The sequence below is a fragment of the Balaenoptera physalus genome (genome assembly GCF_965194825.1).
Source record: "Balaenoptera physalus genome assembly, chromosome: 4".
NCBI lineage: Eukaryota > Metazoa > Chordata > Mammalia > Artiodactyla > Balaenopteridae > Balaenoptera > Balaenoptera physalus.
In genome coordinates this window covers 59,340,700-59,363,353 of record NC_138891.1, presented here as the reverse complement: position 1 = coordinate 59,363,353, position 22,654 = coordinate 59,340,700, and the positions used below count along the sequence as shown (strand labels likewise).

The 22,654-nt window shown below is 37.0% G+C and overlaps 1 protein-coding gene across 10 annotated transcripts in view; it reads left to right on the top strand.

Moving 5' to 3' along the window:
- Positions 1-22,654, top strand: part of PEX5L (peroxisomal biogenesis factor 5 like) — a 246,584-nt gene that overhangs the window by 38,937 nt on the left and 184,993 nt on the right. For 5 of the 10 annotated variants that reach the window (XM_082461405.1, XM_082461404.1, XM_082461402.1 and 2 more), the window contains exons 1-2: positions 17,802-19,709; positions 21,224-21,295. The exons of 2 other annotated variants lie outside the window; for them this stretch is intronic. In XM_082461405.1, the coding sequence (XP_082317531.1) occupies positions 19,617-19,709; positions 21,224-21,295 (165 nt within the window). In that variant the 5' untranslated portion in view covers positions 17,802-19,616. Of the gene's footprint in view, positions 1-17,801; positions 19,710-21,223; positions 21,296-22,654 lie in introns of those variants that run through there. 3 more of the 10 variants (XM_082461409.1, XM_082461403.1, XM_082461398.1) reach the window with 2 other exon arrangements.

Sequence of the window (22,654 nt, the reverse complement as noted above, 5' to 3'; positions counted from 1 at the left end):
ATCAAGCCAGGAAAAGACATGGAGGAACTTTAAATGCATATTACTAAGTGAAAGAAGCCAATCTTAAAAGGTTACATACTGTATGGTTCCAACTATATGACATCTAGAAAAGGCAAAACTATGGAGACAAAATGACCATTTGCTACACTTCCACTGCATCTCCTGGTTTACCTACTCCAGCTCTGGTATAAAATCATTATTTGATAAACACACAGTGGTTTATTTTTAGTCACTCAACTAAATCTTTAGCTTCATTTTTTTCTCCCATCTGTAATGTTGGGGGAACAGAGGTTAGACTAAATTTTCTTTAGATTTTCCTTTCAGCTATGGAAATTAAATGTTTGCTTCTACATTTTCGCCTTTGTACATGGCTTGAATAAACCTTTAACAATCTAATAATCAGGATACTTCTATGAGGCTGGGCAGAATAGATTATATCAAGTATCACTTCAGAGCATATCTGCTTTGTATATGTCTACTCTGTCTTCATTTTAATCACTAGACTACTTGCTCTCTGAGGGCACTATCTGGGTAGGATTCACTAACGTTCCTCACAAAGTCTCACACATAAGGAGGGCTCAGGAGGTGACATTATTCATATCTCCTATTTTTTAAGAGCAAAACCAAATATCTAGTATACTAGTTTCATAAGTAAACACAATGGCAATTAAATATCGAGGAGACAGGATAGTCTAGATTTGATTTGTTGGTATCAAGCAAATGACTAAAGTAAATATACTTTGTTACATGCTTTGTATGATTTACTTTCTTGAATTAAAAAAAAATACTGTGTGTTTTAGAGAGAAGGGTAAGAGAGAGAAAGAGGGAGGATAGTATGATCTTAGAAATGATTTAGGCAGCAGAAGAGCTGTGCCCATTTATACACAGACGGAAAGAACTGAGGGAGAGTGAGAGATGGAAGATGCAGGTGAGAGAATAATTGGTGAAGCAAAGTAGCAAAATCCGTGTGAGGGAAATGACATCTGAACCAGAGGTGAAGAGCTTCATCCTGTCAGGCAATGTTTTCTCCTAAAAAATAGGCAAGAAGGAAGAACCACAAGATGAAGACCCAGAGATGAACGGATGGAAAGTAAAGATATTGAGGTCTTAAACATCTCAGAAAGCAGCTCTGGTTAGGCCCCAGACAAAGGGCTTAGTCTTTGTGGCAATGCTGGTAAGAAATTGCCAGCTGCTATGACGACCCAGCTATTATACAATAGCATGTGTCTGTAGTGGATACAGTCACCTTGGCCTTGTGTCTTTGCTCCAACATTCTGATCTTCTCACATACCCGACCCAGGCCTGCAATGATGGTTACACTTGACCATATCCTATGGTGCAACACATAAGAGAACCCTCCAACTGCTCAGCCCCAGATTTAGAAATTTGTGTCAAAAAGGATTTCAGTATATCAGTTTGTACTTTATTGGACAGCTGTAATACGGGGAGCAGCTAAGTCTAAAGACTTATGCTAACAGGAGCCACATGCTCTTTTTTCCCGGTGCTTCACCTCCCTGCTGTAGACATTAATAAATCTGCCCTCTAGGGTCTTCCCTGGTGGTGCAGTGGTTAAGAATCCGCCTACCAATGCAGGGGACACGGGTTCGAGCCCTAGTCGGGGAAGATCCCACATGCTGCAAAGCAACTAAGCCAATGAGCCACAACTACTGAGGCTGCGCTCTAGAGCCCACGAGCCACAACTACTGAACCCGCATGCCACAACTACTGAAACCCACACGCCTAGAACCTGTGCTCTGCAACAAGAGAAGCCACCACAGTGAGAAGCCCGTGAAGCCCGCGCACCGCAACGAAGAGTAACCCCCACTCGCCCCAACTAGAGAAAGTACGGACACAGCAACGAAGACCCAATACAGCCAAAAATAAACATAAATAAATTTTTTTAAATAAAATAAATCTGCCTTCTGTAATTCAGCCAATTCCCTCATATTTAGAATAGACTCTTGGATTTCATGGGGTCTCTAGACTGTTACAGATTGCCCTAAATTTAATCATTTCTTACATTAGTCATAAATACAGCTGTTCTGATTGTGAACCACTGCTTACATGGGGACACTGACTTCACTCATGTCATTTTCAACATTTAGCTGCACATTGGAATCACCTGAGGGGTGTTTTTAAGTGATTACTTTTTAAAAATAATGCTGATGCCCAAGCCCACCCCAGACCAATTGTATCAAAATCTCTAAGAGTGGAACCTGGACATTTGTATAGAACAAACCCTGGCTCTTCCTTGGGAAAGCTCTCAATACTTAACCTCTCTTTTCCTCAGCTTTTCCTCAGTTTCCTCATCTGTATATGAAAGTGATAAAGTTCTCGTACAGTTATAGTGAGAACTAGGTGAATAAATACATGTAAAATGCTTAGAATATGCCTGGCCCATCATAAATACTCAGTGTTATCATTACCTCATAGGGTTATCATGAGAACAAAATAACTATGTGTTCAATAAGTATTAAACAGATGAATGAAAGAAGTTTGTGAACACTAATGTGCTATTCAAATGTAAAATGTTTGTAATATTTTATGTTGCATGTAGTATACAGGTCTGAATATTACAGAAATTTAAGTTTATTTAAATTTTACATTGCTGTAATGCCAAGCACAACATATGTGCTTAATTATAGTTTTTAAACTGATTTGGTTGCATTTTCAAAGATCTTTACCACCAGAAGAAATTCTGTAATGACTTATTGAAAATCTCGTGACAATAAAATGGAGTGGGAAATTTTGGGAAATCATTTTATCTAATGAGATTCTGGAAGACAGGGTACTGGCCTAATTCATTTCTGTGTCTCCTGAGTGTTGTGCAGTGACTGGGGCATATTAGGAACCCGATAAATAGTAGGAAAGAATTGGGAGGTGAAGGTAGGAAGGGGTGTGCATCTCTTAGTCAAATTTAGGAACCCAAAGGAAAATGTTATGGGTTATGTTCTTAAGGACAAACATTATCTACTTTTTATTCATTTTGACTTTGAACAAGTAACTTAACCTTTCTGTGTGATTCAATTATTTCATCTTTAATATTAGCATATGAATTAGTACAACTGTTCTACTTGATTTAACAAATTTGAATGCTTTTTTACAAGTTTAAATTACTCAGTAAAATTGTGGAAATGATAACAGAGAACTGGAAGGGTGGGTTGGTTTGGATTAATTCGGTTGGTTTCATGGGTACAACGGTCATTTAAGATGGGATGGGGGATGCCGATCCTTATCAATCAATTAACTTTTAATATTTACTGAGTGCTTGCTCGGTATCAGAAGCTGCAGTTGGTGCTGGTTGGACAAACAAGGCAAGTGCAGGCCATGGTCCCTGGCTGCCTATAGTGGATAGAGCCGGGCATCTTAGTTCTGTTCCGTGGCCTCAGACTTATCCCTACCACTGGTTTCCTTGGAGGCCTGTGCAAAAAATGCCAGTGAATTCAGTCAATTCGAAGATCAGTGCCAGAAAAACCACTCCAAGTCCATCCTCTATTCTTTGGAACATAATATGTAAAGTCATCTTTTAAAGTTTTATCTTGAAATGGCATTTTACTGATTTTTCAGTAAAGAATCTTCCAAAATAGCACAAAGAATATACATCTAAGTTTATTTCTATATAAACACCAACTTGCCAAACCCTGGCAATTCCATTCCTTTTGCTGATATCTTCTTTCAAGTTCATTACTTGTGATTAGGCTCTAACTACTTTTGTGTCTCCACTTTTCACTCCCTTCAGTGAATTCTGTACCTTGTTGCCTGACTAGTTTTCCTGCATAGGTATTTACACATACACTTAAAGTTGATAAGCACTGACATATTCTTTCTTGAGAAACATATTTTCACATCCAATTTCAGCTACTTCTATTTGTTGCATCAGAATGGAGACTTAAGTTTGTTGCATGCAGTCTTTTCTTATATTAAGAAATATTGAGTTTGACAGATATGAAGGAAGTGTACATAGCAGCTTGTGGAAGACCCTAAATCCTCCTCAGTATTTGAATTAAAGTTATATCAATATTTTATTAGGCTTAGCTTCTTTCTTTAATTAACAATGGTCCTCTTCTTAATCACTATAAAATTACTAATTAACTGGCTTCCCAGTAGTTTCAAAAGAAATCATAGAATCAACAATATGAAAGATCATATAGTATAAACCCTTACTTTGAAAGTGGAAAAGCTGAGCTCAAGAGAGTTGAGATAACCAGCCCACTAAAAAAAAGGGATAAAAACAAGGCTAGGACCCAGATGTTAACACAAACCAAAGTCCTCCTCTACCTACTTTCCAAATCCACCATCTGTAGTCATTTTTTTTCCTGTATCCTTAATATTTTGCATCATCCCTGAAACACACTGTAAAAAATCCAGTTTGTGTTAAAAGTAGATTTAACAAAGAGGTGAACTTCAAAAGGGTCAGCGGCGAAGGCTCACTGCTGGGGTTCTGCTCCACTTACTTGACAGAAGCATCTGAGTTCGGTTTAGTTGGCTTTTTGCAAGGGCGAGGTTTTGTCAGGCCAGAACTATTCCTGTTGTTTTGTTTTAGGTTCACAGGAAAGCAAACCGTCAAGGGGATGTTCTGATGTATCCATGAACTGCAGCTAAGCCATTCAGGGTCTTCTTAAAATAAAGCTCTGCTGGATTTTCTCAGTACAGCTTTCTAAAAGTTGACACAGCAAGAATTGCTTCTCGCCAGGTTCTATTTTTAAATCCCAGTCCAAAAAAATTTGTTAACTTCAAGATTGAGGTTCTGAACCACCTTTGGTGAGTCTTACCATCTTGCTAGAAAGACTGCTTAGTGGCTACACACTGTTAACCAGGAAGGAAGGAAAGAAGGGAGGGGGGGAGAGAAGGAGGGAGGGAGGTAGGGAGGAAGGAAGGGAGGGAAAAGATGAGGTGGGAGAGAGGAGGAAAAGGAAGGAAGAGAGGGAAGAAGGAAGTACGAGACGGAAGGAAGGAAAGATATCAGCTAATAATAGCTTTTATTTATTTGAGTATTATATGTGTCAAGCACTGTTCTAAGCACTTCACATGTATTAATTAAATTTTTTCTCACAACAACTCAAGGAGATAGGTTCTGTTATTATTCTCAGATGAGAAAACTCAGGCATAGAGGAGTTAAGTAACTTGCTCAAAGCCATACAGCTTGTACATGTATTGACCTATCTGGTCACCTCTAAATTTGAATGCAGAGTTGAGGTGTAGGTCAACAGCATATATAGAATGACCTCTGGCTTCCAGCCTGGAAAAGACTGCATTTCTGTTTTTGCTGTTCAGGCCTACAATTGTTCTGAAGCTTTTTTATATGTTGTTCATCTATTTCTGTCTTATTGACTGAGCCCTTTCATATTTGACCTAAGATATGGGTGAAACCCAAGCTACTCTGGCCTTGTGTAGGGTTACACTGTTATGCTAGGTAGGAAAAATAATAATAACAGGACCTAGTGTATACTAAGCACTATTCCACATAACTCGGCATATATTATTTTCTACAATCCTTATATATAGGCAGTGGAAATGGGCTGGGAGAAGTCAGGATCCTTGCTCAAATCCAAAAGGTATGGCCATACCCAGCCCTTGTTTCTACTGTACAAGAGCTGAAGTGCATAGCCTATGCTGATGATAACCAAAAAGACTTTCTCCCATCCAAAGATGAAAAAAGAGCACAGAACATAAGGTTAGCAGACCTAAATTTGATTCTGTTCTAGCACTTTCCAGATGGACAAAGCACTTTTTCTTCTTAGAATCCATTTCCTCATCTATTAATATAAATAAGGAATATAATACCTACCTTCATGGAATTGCCTAGAAAATGTAAAGGATGTAACCCATGTAATAAGTATTTGTAAACTCTAAAGCTATAATCATTAAATATAATTCAGATATATACTAAGTAACACACAATGCAATTTATCGTAAAACTAATTTAATTTTTGACATGGTCTATTATGGAATTTTCCACCAGATTCTAAAAGGGATAAATTGACTTTGTTTATCATTATTAAAGAGAAGGAAAATAAAAACTAATTTTCCAAGGGCAAATTGTTCTACCACCTCAGAACAAGTTTACATTCTTTCTATTATATCAGTGGTTTTCAAACTTTTGTCTCAATGCCCTCTCTGTACTCTTAAAAAATATTAAAGACCCCAAAGACCTTTTGTTTATATGGATTATATCTATTGGCATTTACTGTATTAAAAAAGAAGACTATGAAAAATTTTAACTATGTACTTATTAAATTCATTGAAAAATAGCAATAAATCACTCATTGCTAACACCCATAACAGTTTTTTAACTCTATTTTTAAAAAATAGAAATTTTGGTGAGAGGCATGGCATTGTTTTACATTTTTGCAAATTTCATTAATATAAGGGCTTAATAGAGGAAAATTGAATTCTATCTGCTTCTGCAATTAATCTGTTGCAATTTGGGGGGTTGAAATATAAAAAGAAAAATTTGTCTTCATACAACTATACAGTTGGGAAAGGAAGGAGTATTTTAATAGCCATTTCAAATAATTATGAAGTCTTTGATGCTATATCAAAACTTGACATGTTATTTCATAAAGTTTAGTAGCAGTGTGGCATTTTCAGTGATATCAATAAACTTTGTGTACTTTTTATATTAAAATCCATTGTTTTTCCTTACACTTTGTATGGATCTTTAATTCATGCACAGTTTTGATAACATGCCATGTATCTGTCACTTGGAAAATGTTAATTCACTGAGTTATTCATATCTTCCAAATGTTGCCATACTTCATTATATAATATCAAAAATACTTCATTAATATCACTGAGCTCATCAGGAACATCTTTAACTATCTGGAAGTTATCAAGCTCACAGTGGCAGATACAAGTTTCCAATATTCTAACTTTCATCGAAAGTTAGAATTTTGGCAACAAAAATTAGTTGTTCTCCTTGCAAGACTCTCTTCATTTATTTGGGGGGAAAAAATGTAAGATTTCCAAACCTAAGTAGCCATAGTTTGTCTGTCAGTCATTTTTTTCAAGTAAAAATGCTATTTCATTTATTTTAAAGTGGCCAGTTCAGTTCCCAACAAGTACAGTTTGGTGCCACCACCTTGATTCTTACTAAGGCGCTAACAGTTTTACCCACTGTTGCCTTTGCACCATTAATGCAAATGTCAACACAGCAAAAAAAGGTAAATAACATTTTAATACTATTATAAAAAATAGTTTTAACTTCACAGATCACCTGAAAGAATCTCAGAAACCACCAGGGTTCTGTGGACAACACTCATGAACTAGCATTGCATCTTAAGTGTTGAAGGCATGCGTCATTCTGATGATTTTCTGGATTTCTTAACAAAAACTCTTAATGTAAGGTGGATTTGGATGTGTAAGATAGATATGAATGTGTGTTAACATGAAGATATTCACAATATATTGTTGAGTAAAAAGCATAGTTTAGTATTTATACTATTGGGTTGGCCAAAAGGTTCATTCAGTTTTCTCCATAAGATGGCTCTAGTAGCACTTAGTTGTCTTTAACTTCATTAGAAACAATTTTGTTAGATTGTATGCGACAGCTCTCATATCAGCGTGCATTTAAAAAAAGACTTCTCAAAATTGGTGAATTTTTGTGTAGCCATTTTAATATTGAAGATGGAAGAAAAAAACCAACATTTCTGGCATATTATACTTTATCATTTCAAGAAAGGTAAAAACACAACTGAAACAAAAAAAGATTTGTGCAGTATATGGAGAAGGTGCTGTGACTGATCAAACGTGTCAAAAGTGGTTTGTGAAGTTTCGTGCTGGAGATTTCTTGCTAGACGATGCTGCACAGTTGGGTAGACCAGTTGAAGTTGATAATAATCATAATTAAAATATTGGGAAATGTTATACCATGTGGGAGATAAGCGGCATACTCAAAGTATCCAAATCAAGCATTGAAAATCATTTGCACCAGCTTGGTTCTGTTCATCGCGTTGATGTTTGGGTTCCACTTAAGGTAAGCGAAAAAAACCTTCTTGACCATATTTCCACATGCGATTCTCTACTTAAACGTAAAGAAAACGGTCCATTTTAAAAACAAATTGTGACGGGTGATGAAAAGTGGATATACTGTACAATAATGGGGAACGGAAGAAATCGTGGGGCAAGTGAAATGAACCACCACCAACCACACCAAAGGCCGGTCTTCAACCAAAGAAGGTGATATTGTGTATATGGTGGGATTGGAAGGGAGTCCTCTATTATGAGCTCCTTCCGGAAAACGAAACAATTAATTCCAACAAGTACTGCTCCCAATTAGACCAACTGAAAGCAGCACTTGACGAAAAGCGTCCAGAATTAGTCAACAGAAAACACATAATCGTCCATCAGGATAACGCAAGACTGCATGTTTTTTGATGACCAGGCAAAAACTGTTACAGCTTGGCTGGAAAGTTCTGATTCATCTACCGTATTCACCAGACACTGAACCTTCAGATTTCCATTTATTTCAGTCTTTACAAAATTCTCATAATGGAAAAAATTTCAGTTCCCTGGAAGACTGTAAAAAGCACCTGGAACAGTCCTTTGCTCAAAAAGATAAAAAGTTTTGGAAAGATAGAATTATGAAGTTGCCTGAAAAATGGTAGAATGTAGTGGAACAAAACAGTGAATGCATTGTTCAATAAAGTTCTCGGTGAAAATGAAAAATGTGTCTTTTATTTTTACTTAAAAACCGAAGGCACTTTTTGGCCAACCCAATACATCCACTTTTACGTCATAAAAATACATTTGTGTATATATACATATATATGAACATATATATTTATAAACATATATATGTGTATGTCTGTATATAAATATTGGGGGATGACAACAAGAGAGAATAAGAGGGGTTAGGAGTAATGGGAGTTGTTAATCTTTTCCTTTTTGCTATAAAGCAAAAGGATTTCATTAAATGTTTACTGAGCATCATTAATGTGATAAGCACACTTCTGCACTTAAAAATTTTTTTTTAGGGTTTCTTTTTTTTTTTTTTTTAAATTTTACTTATTTATTTATGGCTGTGTTGGGTCTTCGTTTCTGTGCGAGGGCTCTCTCCAGTTGTGGCAAGCGGGGGCCACTCTTCATCGCGGTGCGCGGGCCTCTCACTATCGCGGCCTATCTTGTTGCGGAGCACAGGCTCCAGATGCGCAGGCTCAGTAGTTGTGGCTCACGGGCCCAGTTGCTCCATGGCATGTGGGATCCTCCCAGACCAGGGCTCGAACCCATGTCCCCTGCACCGGCAGGCAGACTCTCAACCACTGCACTACCAGGGAAGCCCTTTAGTGTTTCTTATAAGGAGAAGCTTCTGTTTTTATAATCTTAAAAAGCTTTGTCCATGTGGGGCACAGTCCTATATCCATGGCAATTCAGCTGTTCCTTTTACTGGAGCCTCACTTCATCTCTAAAACCCTCACACTCGCCTACCCAGGACGATTTTGCAAGAGTGCAGAGTTTTTAAAAGACTCTTTATTAAAGTCTACATCTACTTCCAAAGATGTATTTAAATTAATTGAGCTGCAGCCAGCCTCTGTCTCTCAGTACTGTGTTATCAATATAGTATCCACTTCAGGTATTAATCGGTGATTGCAAGAAAAGTCTTCAAAGAGACCCTACAGGGCTCTCAAGTTGATATAAGCTTCATGCTCTTTATCACTAAAATTTCTCTGATCTGTATTGTTCAAGGAGTCTTTCTCATTGTCTCTTTATAATTTTGTGACGACCTCCATAATACAAGCATCTAAGATTTGGGTTTGATTCCTGAAGAGGAAAAAAAGGAAAAATGCAAAGGTTAGAACTGATGGAAGAAGATCTATATTCACTGGGATGCTGTGGTCTTGTAGAAAGAAGTCTGTTCTGTAGCTCTGAGGTTTGCTTACATGTAGCTGAATATCCTCAGTAGTTTGCATGTAACGTAATTATTTTTAAATATAAATAACAAAGCAGTGTCTCATTAAGTTGCGAGAATCCCCACAGAAACTTTGAGGAAGAAGATAAATATTGTGATTGAATCTACCTTACTCTACCTCACCTTACTCCAGCTTTCCCCCATTATGAAGTTTTATCCTCTGACAAGTTAAAAACAAGTGAAATGCAATGGAAGCAATGAGTAAATACATTCTTTTTCAATATTTTATACTCCCTGGGCAGTTCACGTCTTAGGTTTGCATAAAGAATTCTTGTTGCTGATGTCCAAAATCACAATAAATCCTTTTAGTTGTTCTGCAGTACTGAAAAATTTTGCATTGTATTTTTTTTAAACAGACTCCCTTTGTTTTTGTCAAATAGCAAGAAACAATAAGAAAAGTTTAGATGTTGCTTTAGAACTTTACAGAGTGCAAAAATATCCTTCATTAAATGCAAAATGTTTTTCTATATTAGTCAAAATATATTCTCTCTCTCTCTAGCTATCAATCTCTATCTCTCAAAAGTTTTTTTGTTTCATCGTACTTTTCCTAAAATAATTTTACATGTTACCAAAATAAGTGAGTGCCTAGAATGTGCTGTTTGTAGGCCCATTCACTGCTAATTTAATCCCTAACTACAGAAAATACAGATGCTTTTATCACTTATAGTTGCCAGTATTGAAAAAGTAATCTATGGTACACAAAGTGATGAATTAAGCATGTCAGAATTAGTGTGTGGTCAGCTCTCAACCAACAACACACCAATTGTAAAAGGCTCCATGGCTGACACACACTGACCCCTTTAGTGGCCCTCAGCTGCTCTCCTTGCTTCACTCTTCTTTCCTCCAATCCATTTCCCACACTTAAGCCAGAGTAGGCCTCCTAAAGCACAGATGTGATAATGTCACTCTCCTGCTTAAAACCCTGCATGGCTCCACATTGCCTTTAACATAAAGATGTGATTTTCGAGACCCCACCTTCCTCTGCAGCCTCATCTGAGATCACCCTCCCAAAACCCAACTCTGCTTCAGCCACACCGTCCTCCTTTCTGATGTTAGAAGACCCTGCCACCTCCTAACTTTGGTCTTCCCGCTGCATGCCCTCTCTTCCACCTGGATGGCTTGGCCTCATCATTCAAATCCCAGTGTCTCTTCCAGGCATCCTCTGATCTTTACACAAAGTGAAGTCCCATGGTCTCCTTCACATCTCCAGACTCCTCTGTCATAGGTTCCTCACAAGTTTATAACTGCTTGCTTAATTCCCTCCTTTCCCCAGTAGGCATCGAGCTTTCCGAGACCAGGGGACCACACCTCCCTTGTGGGCTCTAGAGCCCCAGATCTCAGCACGTTCATAGTAGACGATCAAAAATACTTAGAGGATGAGTGAATAACACAGCCCCTGACCTCAGGAAGCTCAAAATATAGTGGTAAAGTAGACCAAAAATATGGCAAAATCTATTCCATTATCACCTTAGACATGACACGGAAGTCTCTTTTATGGAAAAAAATTGATATTTTGAATCTATAGAATGTATTAAAAATAAAATTTTACTAATATACTTCTATTGTGAAGTACAATATATATAAAATGTTTAAAGTAGTACGAGAATAAAATGAATATACTCCATACTTATGCCAAGGAAAAATAAATGACCATATTTGAGAAGCTCCCTCTATCCCTTATCTCATCACCAAATAAGGGAGGTTTTATAGTTGTTTATTTTTTGAAAACTATTTCTTTCTTATCAGCTGATTAAGTCATATGGAATTTCCTGTAAAAATCAGCAAAGTGCAAAAATGCCGTATGTATTTGTATGCATTTGTGCTTATTTTTTCCAGTAATGGATGTCATGTTTTCTGAGAATGTCAGGAGTGACCCACTACCTATTACTCTTTTTGTGATTACTATCACATAACTGTATTGACTGAATCTAGCATGCCTAGTACTAAAAGGTTCACCATGCATCAACATGAAGCAACCCCTTTTCTAAATTAATACGATTTTGTCTAAACAAACTCATAAAGTATTTGAACGTCTGACATTGTCACACACTCTACCTTGCACCTTCCCAAGTTAAAAAAAAAATTGCCTCGTAACTCAAATATACAGTTTCTAGCCATCAGACTCCTTTTTACTTGAGCCAAGGATTCAGAGGATACTTGATCTCAGGTGGTTGGTGACAATACTTTATATAAATAAAACTATTTAAACTTTGCCTTTCATTATATGCCACTTTATTTTTCCCCTCATTAGCAGTAATACTTTCTATATCAAGCAAGGTGTTAGTTGACCTTTGTCAAAAAGTTGTGTGTGAAGGGCTACATGTCCCCTGGACTCTGCTGTTTTAATCTTTTAACTGATTGTCACATGTCCAGTGGATAAATGAGCTGTCGATGGCCCAGATCTTTCTTGCGCCTGTACATCCTATGGCTTAGAAGAGCTCCCTGAACAAGTAATTGCCCAGAAGCCTTTATCCATGACAAAGATGAATGGGAACCCAGACCTGCCTACCTTCTGGGGATTTCCATGTCTTATCTATAATGTTGTCATCAATGAATTTATAAGCCATTGCAGAAAAGGGATGAACAAAAGAAGCCATCAGGAGACTGATGGAGAAATGACAAGAACTGTAGTGTTGAGTTAGGATTCCTGAGGTTATCAAGGCCACGGGGGAGAGCCCAGAGGTAGGAGTATTGGGCTATACCTCCAGGGAATATCACTCTCAGGAAGAGGAAAGATATATTCTAAGCTGTTGTGGCTGTGTGTAGATCCATATAAAAAAGAAAAAAATCCTCAAGTTATTTTAGCCATAATTTTTAAAAAGCTGGTTACAAGTCAATGAGTCACATAGATGTAGCTTAATGGTAAACAACTTTAACTTTCTGCATAGATTTTCTGGCTGAAGCACAAACTTTGGGTTGACTCTTGTCAGAAACAAAATTTCATAGACAAATTTTTCTCAAGCACTGGCATCAGTGTCATCTGTGCATCACAGAGGCGTAATATACCTGGCAAACAGAATGCTTATAGAGGCAGCAAGTTTTTTCTTTCCTTTTTATTAAAGTTAAAAGATTGCTGTTTTCTCTCACAAAGACATGAAATCATCATGTCCAGATCAGTGGTTATAAAGGAGTCATTAGCAGGTGTGCGATGCCAGGTGCACCAACCAGGTGCACCAGTGAGAGGGAAAAGGAGCCACTGGAGAGGCCAGTGATAAGCACTGTTTTTGATTTTGGCGTAACACGCTTCTAGCCCCCATCTGGTAGGGCCAACGCATGTAACAACAAGAAATCATGTCAATAAGGATCAGAAGCAGAGCATCAAGTAACAGTTTGAGCTTTAAACAGATTATTCCTTATTTTTCTCAAGCTACAAAAATATAGAATACATAGTTTGCCTTTTTATTAGTTTTTGGGGGGGAAAGGAGACTTTTTATGTGACAGTAGTGTTTATTTACCATTTGAGGATCCAAAACAATGGCAGTTCTCTCAGGCCCCTTACCTGTCTCACACCAACAAGCACGCCAGCCCTGCTCTTCGAGTGATGACAGGTAAAACTGCCAAATGGGAGTGCTTTAAGTTTCACCTTGCCTTGGAAATAGCACCAATACCACATAATGCCAAGAAATCCAGTAGACTGAAATATATATCATTTTTCAGTCGTCTTCATCAGGCAGGAAACAATTTTTATATATCAGTCATTACATGATATACCACTGCATTTACAGCTTCAAGAGCCTAGTCTAGAGGAGATGAGAAAATGATTTTTGTAGAGACAAGAACCTTTCAGATGAAAGAATTGGACTCAGAATTTTCCTGTTGAGTAGGACATCATTTTTTGTTTGTTTTTTTCTTTGAAAGTGGTTTTGTTTGGTTTTGGAAGTGAGGGAGGGTTAAGAAGAGTGTATTTATTGTCCTCAAAGTAATGTGGAACATTGCTGAAGCTGACATAACTGAAATTTCAAGTTTAATTTTTGTTTTCTGCCTACTTAATCTCAATAAACCACCCAAGTACTGTACTATTCCTTAGAGCATATGTAACCCCTCTGAGTAGCCATTAGCCATCTTAGCCCTGCCTGAGTCTTGCTACTTTTGTTGGATGTACCAGAGGTAAATACTGCATAGCCCAGAGTAAAGTGAAGTTATTTGCAGGAAACACTGATGATCAAAGAATATGAAATTAAGAACGATGATTAATATCAACTGGAACTGCCTATCACACCCTGTATTCATCTCAGAAAGTTGAGTTTGATCACTTGCTTTTGACTGAGAGCTATAAAAATCCCAGCCCTTTGATCAGAAATTCTCTTCCCTAATCTTAGTGATAGGACCTATCACTAGCACTAGAAATGCAGTTCACTGATTTGCTTTTCAAATGAAAGTAATGATTTGCTGTAGGGTAACAAATCCTAAACTTTTAGTGCTCTTATTTTGGAAGCTTACTAAACCAATGGTTTTGCTTTTTGCGTTTTAAAATTAAATTAAATTAAATAAACCTTGGAGGAAAGAATCTGTAAAAATGTGATAGTATGTACTATATGTACTATACTTTTAAAATAGTATATACTATATGTACTATACTTTCCCAATTAGACTTAGCCTTAAAATCAGCAGATAGATGGACAGATATGCAAAAAGCAAGTATAGTAAAATGTTAGTGGTAGAATCTAGGTAGTAAGTTTACAGATGCTCACTGTAAAATTCTTTTAACTTTGCTGTATGTTTGATTTCTTATGATAAAATATTGGAAAAGATATGTAAGAAGGTGCATACCTAATACTGAACTTGTGTTCTTGAGAAAATGTCATCGTACAATGACATAAGATTGAGCAACCTTAATGGATATTTATGTCGGAGAATTCTCATCTTTGAAAAACCTGGAAAATAGAAAATATTCTAAGAAGCTTTAAAACTCTTCAGGTTATTTTCTTATAGACCAAGAGCCACTCTAAAGATAGGAAAGGCAGCATTAAGGAGGGTCTGCAAGGCTATAGTGAAAATTATAATGTACATCACTGCCATTTTATTGTTCAACTAGTAAGTAACTGGAACATCTATTTTCCCAATTACACTTAGCCTTAAAATCAAAAAATTACTAAATATCTGGTCATATGCATATGACTTAAAACGTGGTTTAAAATGCATCAACATATTTGTTGTGCTTACATTTCTTTTTTCACCCAGCAATATACCTTTAGGACAGAATTTGATTACCATATGTTATGTTTCCTCAAGCCTGGCCCGAAACTAAAAAATTACACCCTGTGGCTATTTTGTTTTTCCATAACATCACAGTTGGTGGGGGGGAGAACACAACTGTGAATGTCTTTAAAAAAGAAAAAAATAGTTCTTGAAAAATGCCAAGTGTAATAAGCACCTCTGCAAATAATTCTCTGTAATGAATTTCCCCTTCAGAAGGTTGATTTCCTCCATCTATAAGAAAAATAAAAGATCTGCAAATTGTCCTTTTAATTGGTAAGGTGATTACTTTCTATTTAAAAGGTCTGTCCAGGCTTATGTCCTAAATGGAGAAACTCTCAAGCTTTTATTCCAAGTCTTTGGGGAGAAACTCCTCCCTCTTTTTCTGTTTTCTCCTTTCATTGTTTCTTTGGCTCCCACAGCAGTGGTGTTGGTAGATGTGCTGACACTGCGGATCTTTTAAAAAAAGAAGGGACATGGGACCAAAATGATATCAAAAACTGAAAGCTAATATTATAAGGGAGAGTGAAGAGGAAAGGGACTTATTAAATACAATAAACAAAACATCCACTTCACCATCCTACCACACTGGCCACAAGGGACAGAAGCAATAACTGTACCATGAAACTTACATTTAAAGAAAAAAAAAAAAAACTAGTATTTATCCCTCCAGAAACATATTAAAGGAAGGGTAAAGCCCTGACCCAGTCGCTTTTCTGCAAAGTAGACTTAAAATGAGTCTTTTCTATGGCAATTGTATGGATCTCTCAAGCAATCATATTTTGTTTTCTTTCTTATTATTATTATAAAAGAAATTCATTCTTATTCCAAAAAGAACTGCCAAGTATAAAGAGAACACACAAATCATGCATAATTCCATCGCCCAGAGAAAAGGATTTTTAATATTTGGTATATATCCTTCTAGGTTTTTCTTATGTAAATATATACCACAAAATTGTAAATGTTAAAAGAGAAACATGCAGTTTTTCTCCAAAAGCACTTTGTTCTTACTTTCTTGCTTCATGAATTATTCCCGTTCAACCTCAGGTATCTACATTTTCACTTTTATTACTGCTCCTTCTTGAACCATAAACATACTCAATACCTTTACACAAGGAAAGGGGGGAAAACTATAACTTTCCCAGTATTCTCACTCTGTATTTTTTGTCTTTTCACTAGCATTCTTGCTCCTCTTTCTCTCTGTCTCTCTTTTTTTAAGCTGTGGCCTAAGAACACAAGATGAGATCTACCACCTTAACAAATTTCCCCTCTTTCCCTTTTTATTCAAGTTTTCTAAGGGAAAATAAGTCCTCTCTCACCCTTACCACCAATATATTCATTAATTTACTCTAATCTTGATTCCACCTTCACTAATTCTTCTGTTCCTAACATCCTTGATGACTTCCAAAATGCCAAATACAGTGAAAGTGTGCAGTTCTCCTTATTTAACCTTTCATCAGCATTTGACACCGTCTACGACTTGTTTTCCTTGGACTGCATTCTGGTTCTCCTCCTATACCTATGGCCACTCCTATTCTGCCTCCTTCACTGGGTTCTTTGGCCCATTCTTTAAATGTAATGATTCTCCACGACTCCAGCCTTAGTCCTCTTCTCTTCTGACTCTACATTTTCTTTTTTAATGAGTTCGACCACTCCTACAATTTTAATTATCCCCATCAATCCATATGTCTTGCCCTATCTCTCTTCTAAAAATATAGATCTATATAACCAAGCGGCCAACTGGATCTTTCCACTTGGATGAACTTTCCACAGACACCTCAAACTCAGCAAGTGTCTTCTTAGCACAGTGTCTCCTTTCCCAGTCCTCCCCCCTCTTGCTGATGTCCTATTCACCTGGTGGCAACACCATGTAACAGCTGTACCGGTGTAAATAACAACAAAGACATTTCTGAAAATACATGATACAGACCTGACCACTGAAAGAAGTAATATTTGCATTTATTTTGACATCTATAGTCAATCCTAAGTTGTATTTGGGACTAATTCATACAATTAGTTCTAAAAAGGGCTGCTAGAGAATTTGATAATTAGGAGTCCATTGGTGACCGTCAAGAATGCAACTCTAGTAAATTGCAACCTGATTGTGATTGGTTTAGAAGTGAAGAGAAAGGAAGGAACTATGGCTAGTGAGCACGGACCACTCTTTCAAGCTTGATGGTAAAGAGATAAGAGAGATTAAATGAATGTCATTAGGGGAAAGCAGGTGTGAGGAAGTCATCTTTTAGAACAGGGAAAACTGAGCAATTTTGCAGGCTGCAGGAAGGAAGGTGGTCGTGAAGAAGGGATTGAAGGTAGGAAAAATAAGAAGATAGGAACTGAATACTGACAACCACGAAGGGAGTGGGAAGGTCTTTGCTTCTTTTGTGTATATTATTATTCTTCATTAACATTTGCTTAAATAAATTCAGGTCTACTATTTATCACATTGCAGTATTGAATAAGTAATAGTAATAATATTTTTTTAATTTTGTATGCAAACCTTTATATTTATTTTGACATCTATAGTTAGGCAAAAATTGTCATTGAGGCTAATTTGTACAATTAATTAAATCATGTGTTCCTTTTCCCTTTCAAAACTTCCCTTATATATTCCATTCCTAGTGAGTATGATGAATCCTTTTAATTCAACCCATATACAACTAGTAGCTTTCAGTTAAAACTCTTTCTTTTTCATAAACTCTTATTCTAAAATGAACATTGGGTACTTCATTTGTCAGGTCTCTATCCCATCAAATTTTATTATTGTTTTGTTACTTACTTGCAAAATGTCCTTATATAATACATTCTATATCTGTGGCCATATATGGTTTTCCTATACAGTTTCCAAGTTTTATGGTTTATTTAGTTCAAGTGAATAAACCCAGCTTTCTGTTTCACTTTTGTGGAGGTAGATAGGGTCAAGGAGAGCTGGTGGAACATTTACAGAGAGGAAAGATTACCAGTTAGGCTCGATGTTCCTAAGAAAACAACAGCTCTGATTCAGTGGTATTAAAAAATTTGGCAGTATTAAAAAGTAACTAGATAGTTCTCCTATCAGTTACTCAGAAAGGGTTCATAATGTGTGATGGAGAGGGGAGATACTGTGTTTGGAGTTTCAGAGACTGGACACTTACCCTGAGCTGAAAGCTTCTCACAGGGAGGGAGGCAGTCTCAGCAAATGATGACTATTTCCTTCCTTTCCTTACTTCTCCCACCTCGAGGTCCTCACTGTTTTAGCTCCACTGCACTGACGCTCCCTCCTCAGCTGCACTGTTTTAGCTCCACTGCACTGACGCTCCCTCCTCAGCTGCACACAGGGGAGCAGTGCACAAAATCGGCTCTCAACAGGCAGCATGCTCAGGCTGAGGTGGACAGGGGCCTAACCTTACTGCCTCAGTTGAAATCCTCAGCTCCAGTGGCTGCCAGGGGAGGTGGGAGGAGCACAGGAAGTGATTACCCTCGGGCTTCTCCTCCCACAGAAGCCCTGCCTCCTCGCGCTGGGACAGTGGGGAGGTTAGCTTGCTTTCTCCTTCGAGTTCAGTCCTTTGGCTAATGTGAAAGACCACGCAGAAACTATGGAGTTGCTTTTTGTGCCTGACAAAGTGCAGAGATAGAAGACAGGGATTCCCGGCTGGGAGGAGGGAGGAGAGCTGAAGACCCCGGCCTGGGCTGGCTGATCTAAGCAGTCAAAGTGGGAAGCTGAGTGCTTGAAAGAGGATTATACCCGCACTAGAAATAAGCAGTAAGTGAGCGAATAACCATTATGGCTTAGAAAAGGCTTAATCCCCCTGCGTTATGGGGTGAGCTAGAAAATATTGCTTAACTCTAGAGTAAAACTGGAAGGCTTCTGACTCTGTGTACAGTTGTCTGTTGTTTGGAAACTAGGGGCTTAAGAGCAAGCCCAGAGCTCTAAATGCCTCCTCCCACTCTTGGAAAATGCCAACTTCTACTTACAGTAGTTGGGGATATAATCTCCTTCCCTAGCCTCTTCCTCGTAAAATTTAGTAATAAAACAGATAGGGAGTTGGGATTAAATTGGAAAAGTTGAATCTGGTATTGGCAGAAATGGCGATCTTGAATTACGTTCTGTGAATGCCGACATTGTTATATCTATTAGCAGTGATTTGCTAATCACAAGAAAGTCTGGGGCAGGACATTGAAAAGGGAGAATTGAAAGCTTTTATGACAGAGAAGCTGAGTAGTCCATATGCGTGAGATGAAATATAAAAATGTGTATAATTAATAATAGATGGAGGGGTTTTTTGAGCATTAAACTAGAACAGCAGTCAGGGAACATATACTTGGATATAAGCTAGAAAAGAAGAAATTTTAGTTTCAATAATTTTTTGTGCTAACCCAAAATTTCACAATGTTTACAAAGTCAAGACAGTGATTCGGGGATACTTCGATTATTGTGGTACACTATAAATACTGTTGCTGGGCAAGATCTGTGGTTCTCTGGTCAGCAAGTTCTGGCAATGAAGCCACTGCTGCTGGTGCAAAGAATTCTGGGATGTCTGACAGTGAAATGGATGGAAAGACCCACATTCCATCTCTACTTAATGTCCTTTTGTCCAGAAGTCGGGTCATGCACATGAGCTACTTGGTACGTATACAGATCAATATTCAGAAAGGCATTTCTAAATCTTTTGCATTAGACGGTCTCTGGACAATATCTTACGGCAACCAGTGGACTAAAGCAAAGTGGTAGGAAGGAAGTCCATCTTGATCAAAACCAACCTTGTTCTCTTTGTTTTCCATCAATCCTGAAATGGAACCTCAAATGAGGACAAGAATAATAATAGAGAGAAATACTGTGGCCATCTGTTCTGTTCTAAGTGGTTAAACTCATTAATATATGAATGAGAATTCAGATTTTATTTATGCATCCTAATACTTGAAGATTCAGAAAAATATCTTTATTACAGAAAAAAAACCCACAAAAATAGGAGGTATGTTTATTGGGGAGGAAATATGGAAATCTGCTTTTGAAATGTTACAGGAGAAAAAACGGACAAGAATCGTTTCCCACAGTATAAAGAAGATTTATGTCATGTTCGCTGAAGGATGTAATTCTTCCCCCAATGAGATGAGGATCCTAATATGGCACAGTAGATGCAAACAGATATTTTTAATTCCCTTAATTCTAGTTGATATAATTATTACCGAGAACAAGAATTGCTTTTTTTAAAAATAATAACCTTGGATTACAGCTTGGATTATTTTTTAAAAATAATAACCTTGGATTACAGCTAATTATGTAGTGAATTTTCTTTTCTTTTTCTTACTGGTCCTCTATGAAGGTACTATGTTTCTGAAATTATGAAGAAGCAACTGTCATTCCTGGTATTTCCTTTAACCATTGCACTGGGAGAAAGAAAAAGAAAAGACTCAGACATATTATCTTTCTCCTATAACACAACAGTAAAATGATTGTAATGATCTATGTCCTTTTCTAACTTATAAAGTTATGAACTTTTGCTATGGGGAAGATAGATGGGGGGGAAATGCCAATAAAGTACATTTTTTAAAATGGTCTGTACCCTACCAACTTTTCAAACTACCTAATTTTGAAAATTATTTTACTTATCTTTTTAAAATTATTTCTGAGTTGCTTTTCCAATGTTACTTTTCATCAGATTTATAAGCAAACACAGAAAATCTGAAGATTCGTTATCTGAGTGGTGTTATTCTTGCTTAGTCTTAAAAATATATAAAGGATTAAAATAAAACATTTGATAGTTGAAATCTTAAGCATAATATAATCACTAAATGCAGTTTCAGTCTTTAAGAAAAATGTGCTGGGACTCTTTAAGGAGTTGCTTATTTATCTCGAAATATTAAAGAATCTTTTCTAAAAATATGGAATTGAAAAAAGAAAAGCATAACAATATTCAGAGAAGGATTAAAAGTATAATTTGGATGGGAGAGGCTAAGCGGGAGCCAGCAGTTTAATAAAGATATTTTCTGTTGTCCATGAGAGATTGGCATAAAGAATGATGTATTATGACTAGTGAACAATGCTAAGAAAAGACTTTTATCTTTAAAAAGTATTAAGTGGGAATTAACATTATTAATGGAAAGAAACTAAATGATCATTTAAAATTATTCTTTCACAAGAAAAGTAAAGAAAAAGGATATGGAAAACTAAGCAGTGATGAAGACCTGAAAATAATTGTTGATCAAAAGCAGGTAAGTGAATGCTTACATACATTTTCTAATGTTGCACTGTAGATTTTTGACAACTGAAGCCCTTTGAGCTTTCAGCCCTGCCCTGGAAGCTATATTAGCTTAGCTCGTCTAACTGAGGCCTGCATAATAAGATAGATTTTGAAAGCAGCTAAGCCTCCCCGTCTAATGCCTCTGATGCACTGACTTCTGCATGATGTCAACATGTATGTCCTGTATGTAAGAATGATGAAAAATAAAGCAGAGCAAGATAAGAGAATTTTTGGAAATTAAAAGCCCCACTTGAAAAATGAAATCAGTACAATGACAATTTGTTGGGAAAAAAATATTTAAATAAGAACCAGAAAGTAAATTATTTTGAAAATGAAAAATGCTACTATAAGTGTAAAACAATGAATATAATTTAAGAGGACAGGGATATAAGACTTTAAAAAACTGAGAAGTTTAAACATATTGCCCAATTTACTTTCTCAGATTGTCTGCAGTAAATTTAGAGACTTTTTTAAAAAACAAACAAAAAAAGAAGCTATTTAATATTCTTTAATACTGCCTGTGATTTGAGAAACATCTAGCTTATATTTCATATGGGCCCATAAGGTGAAATGAAAACTGCTTAATATACCATAAACAAAGACAGGTAATGGAAGGTATCCAGCTCGTGCCACTGAATTGGCATTAGCCCTTAACGTCTTTGTTAATTATCAGGGAGACAAGATAACTGCACATCTATTTCATGTGTAAGTGGCTCTGATTCTGATGTAAGCTCAGGTGGAGATAGAGAAATAATTCAAAGGAATCTGAGCAGATGAAGAAGTTAGAAAGAAGGCAGTCAGCAAGTTACAGAAAGCCAAGTTGAATTTAGACAGTTTCCTAATCATGCAGTCTGTTTTGCATCATGGTGATTGCATTAAAGGAGCCCTTGTGTCTATTTCTGAAAAAAGGAAAAATGACCATCAGAAGATAGCAACCAGAAACAATTAACTTACCAACTGGCTTATTAGACCTGGAATAATTAAGGTAACTGAAGTGGTCTTCTGGGGAAAACTGAAAAAAAGCATCTCCCCAGGAGGTGCAGAATATGTCCATACTACAGGGTTCACTCAAACTACCTTCAAGTTTTTCTTGCCTTATCTTCACTCTCCTGCTTCTGAGTAAACCAGGGTGGAAGAGTGTTGGATATGGCCCTATGTTTCTACTCAGCGCCAAATTGTCAGTTCGGTTAATAAGATAAGTGGGACTGGAGCCTGAGGGCTCTGCTGGGCTATTAGCTCTCATTTTAACTATGCCAGATTAATTACTTGGGGTGTGTGATCTCCATCTCCCATAGATCCTGTGCTGTAGACTAGCATTCTGATGAAAGGA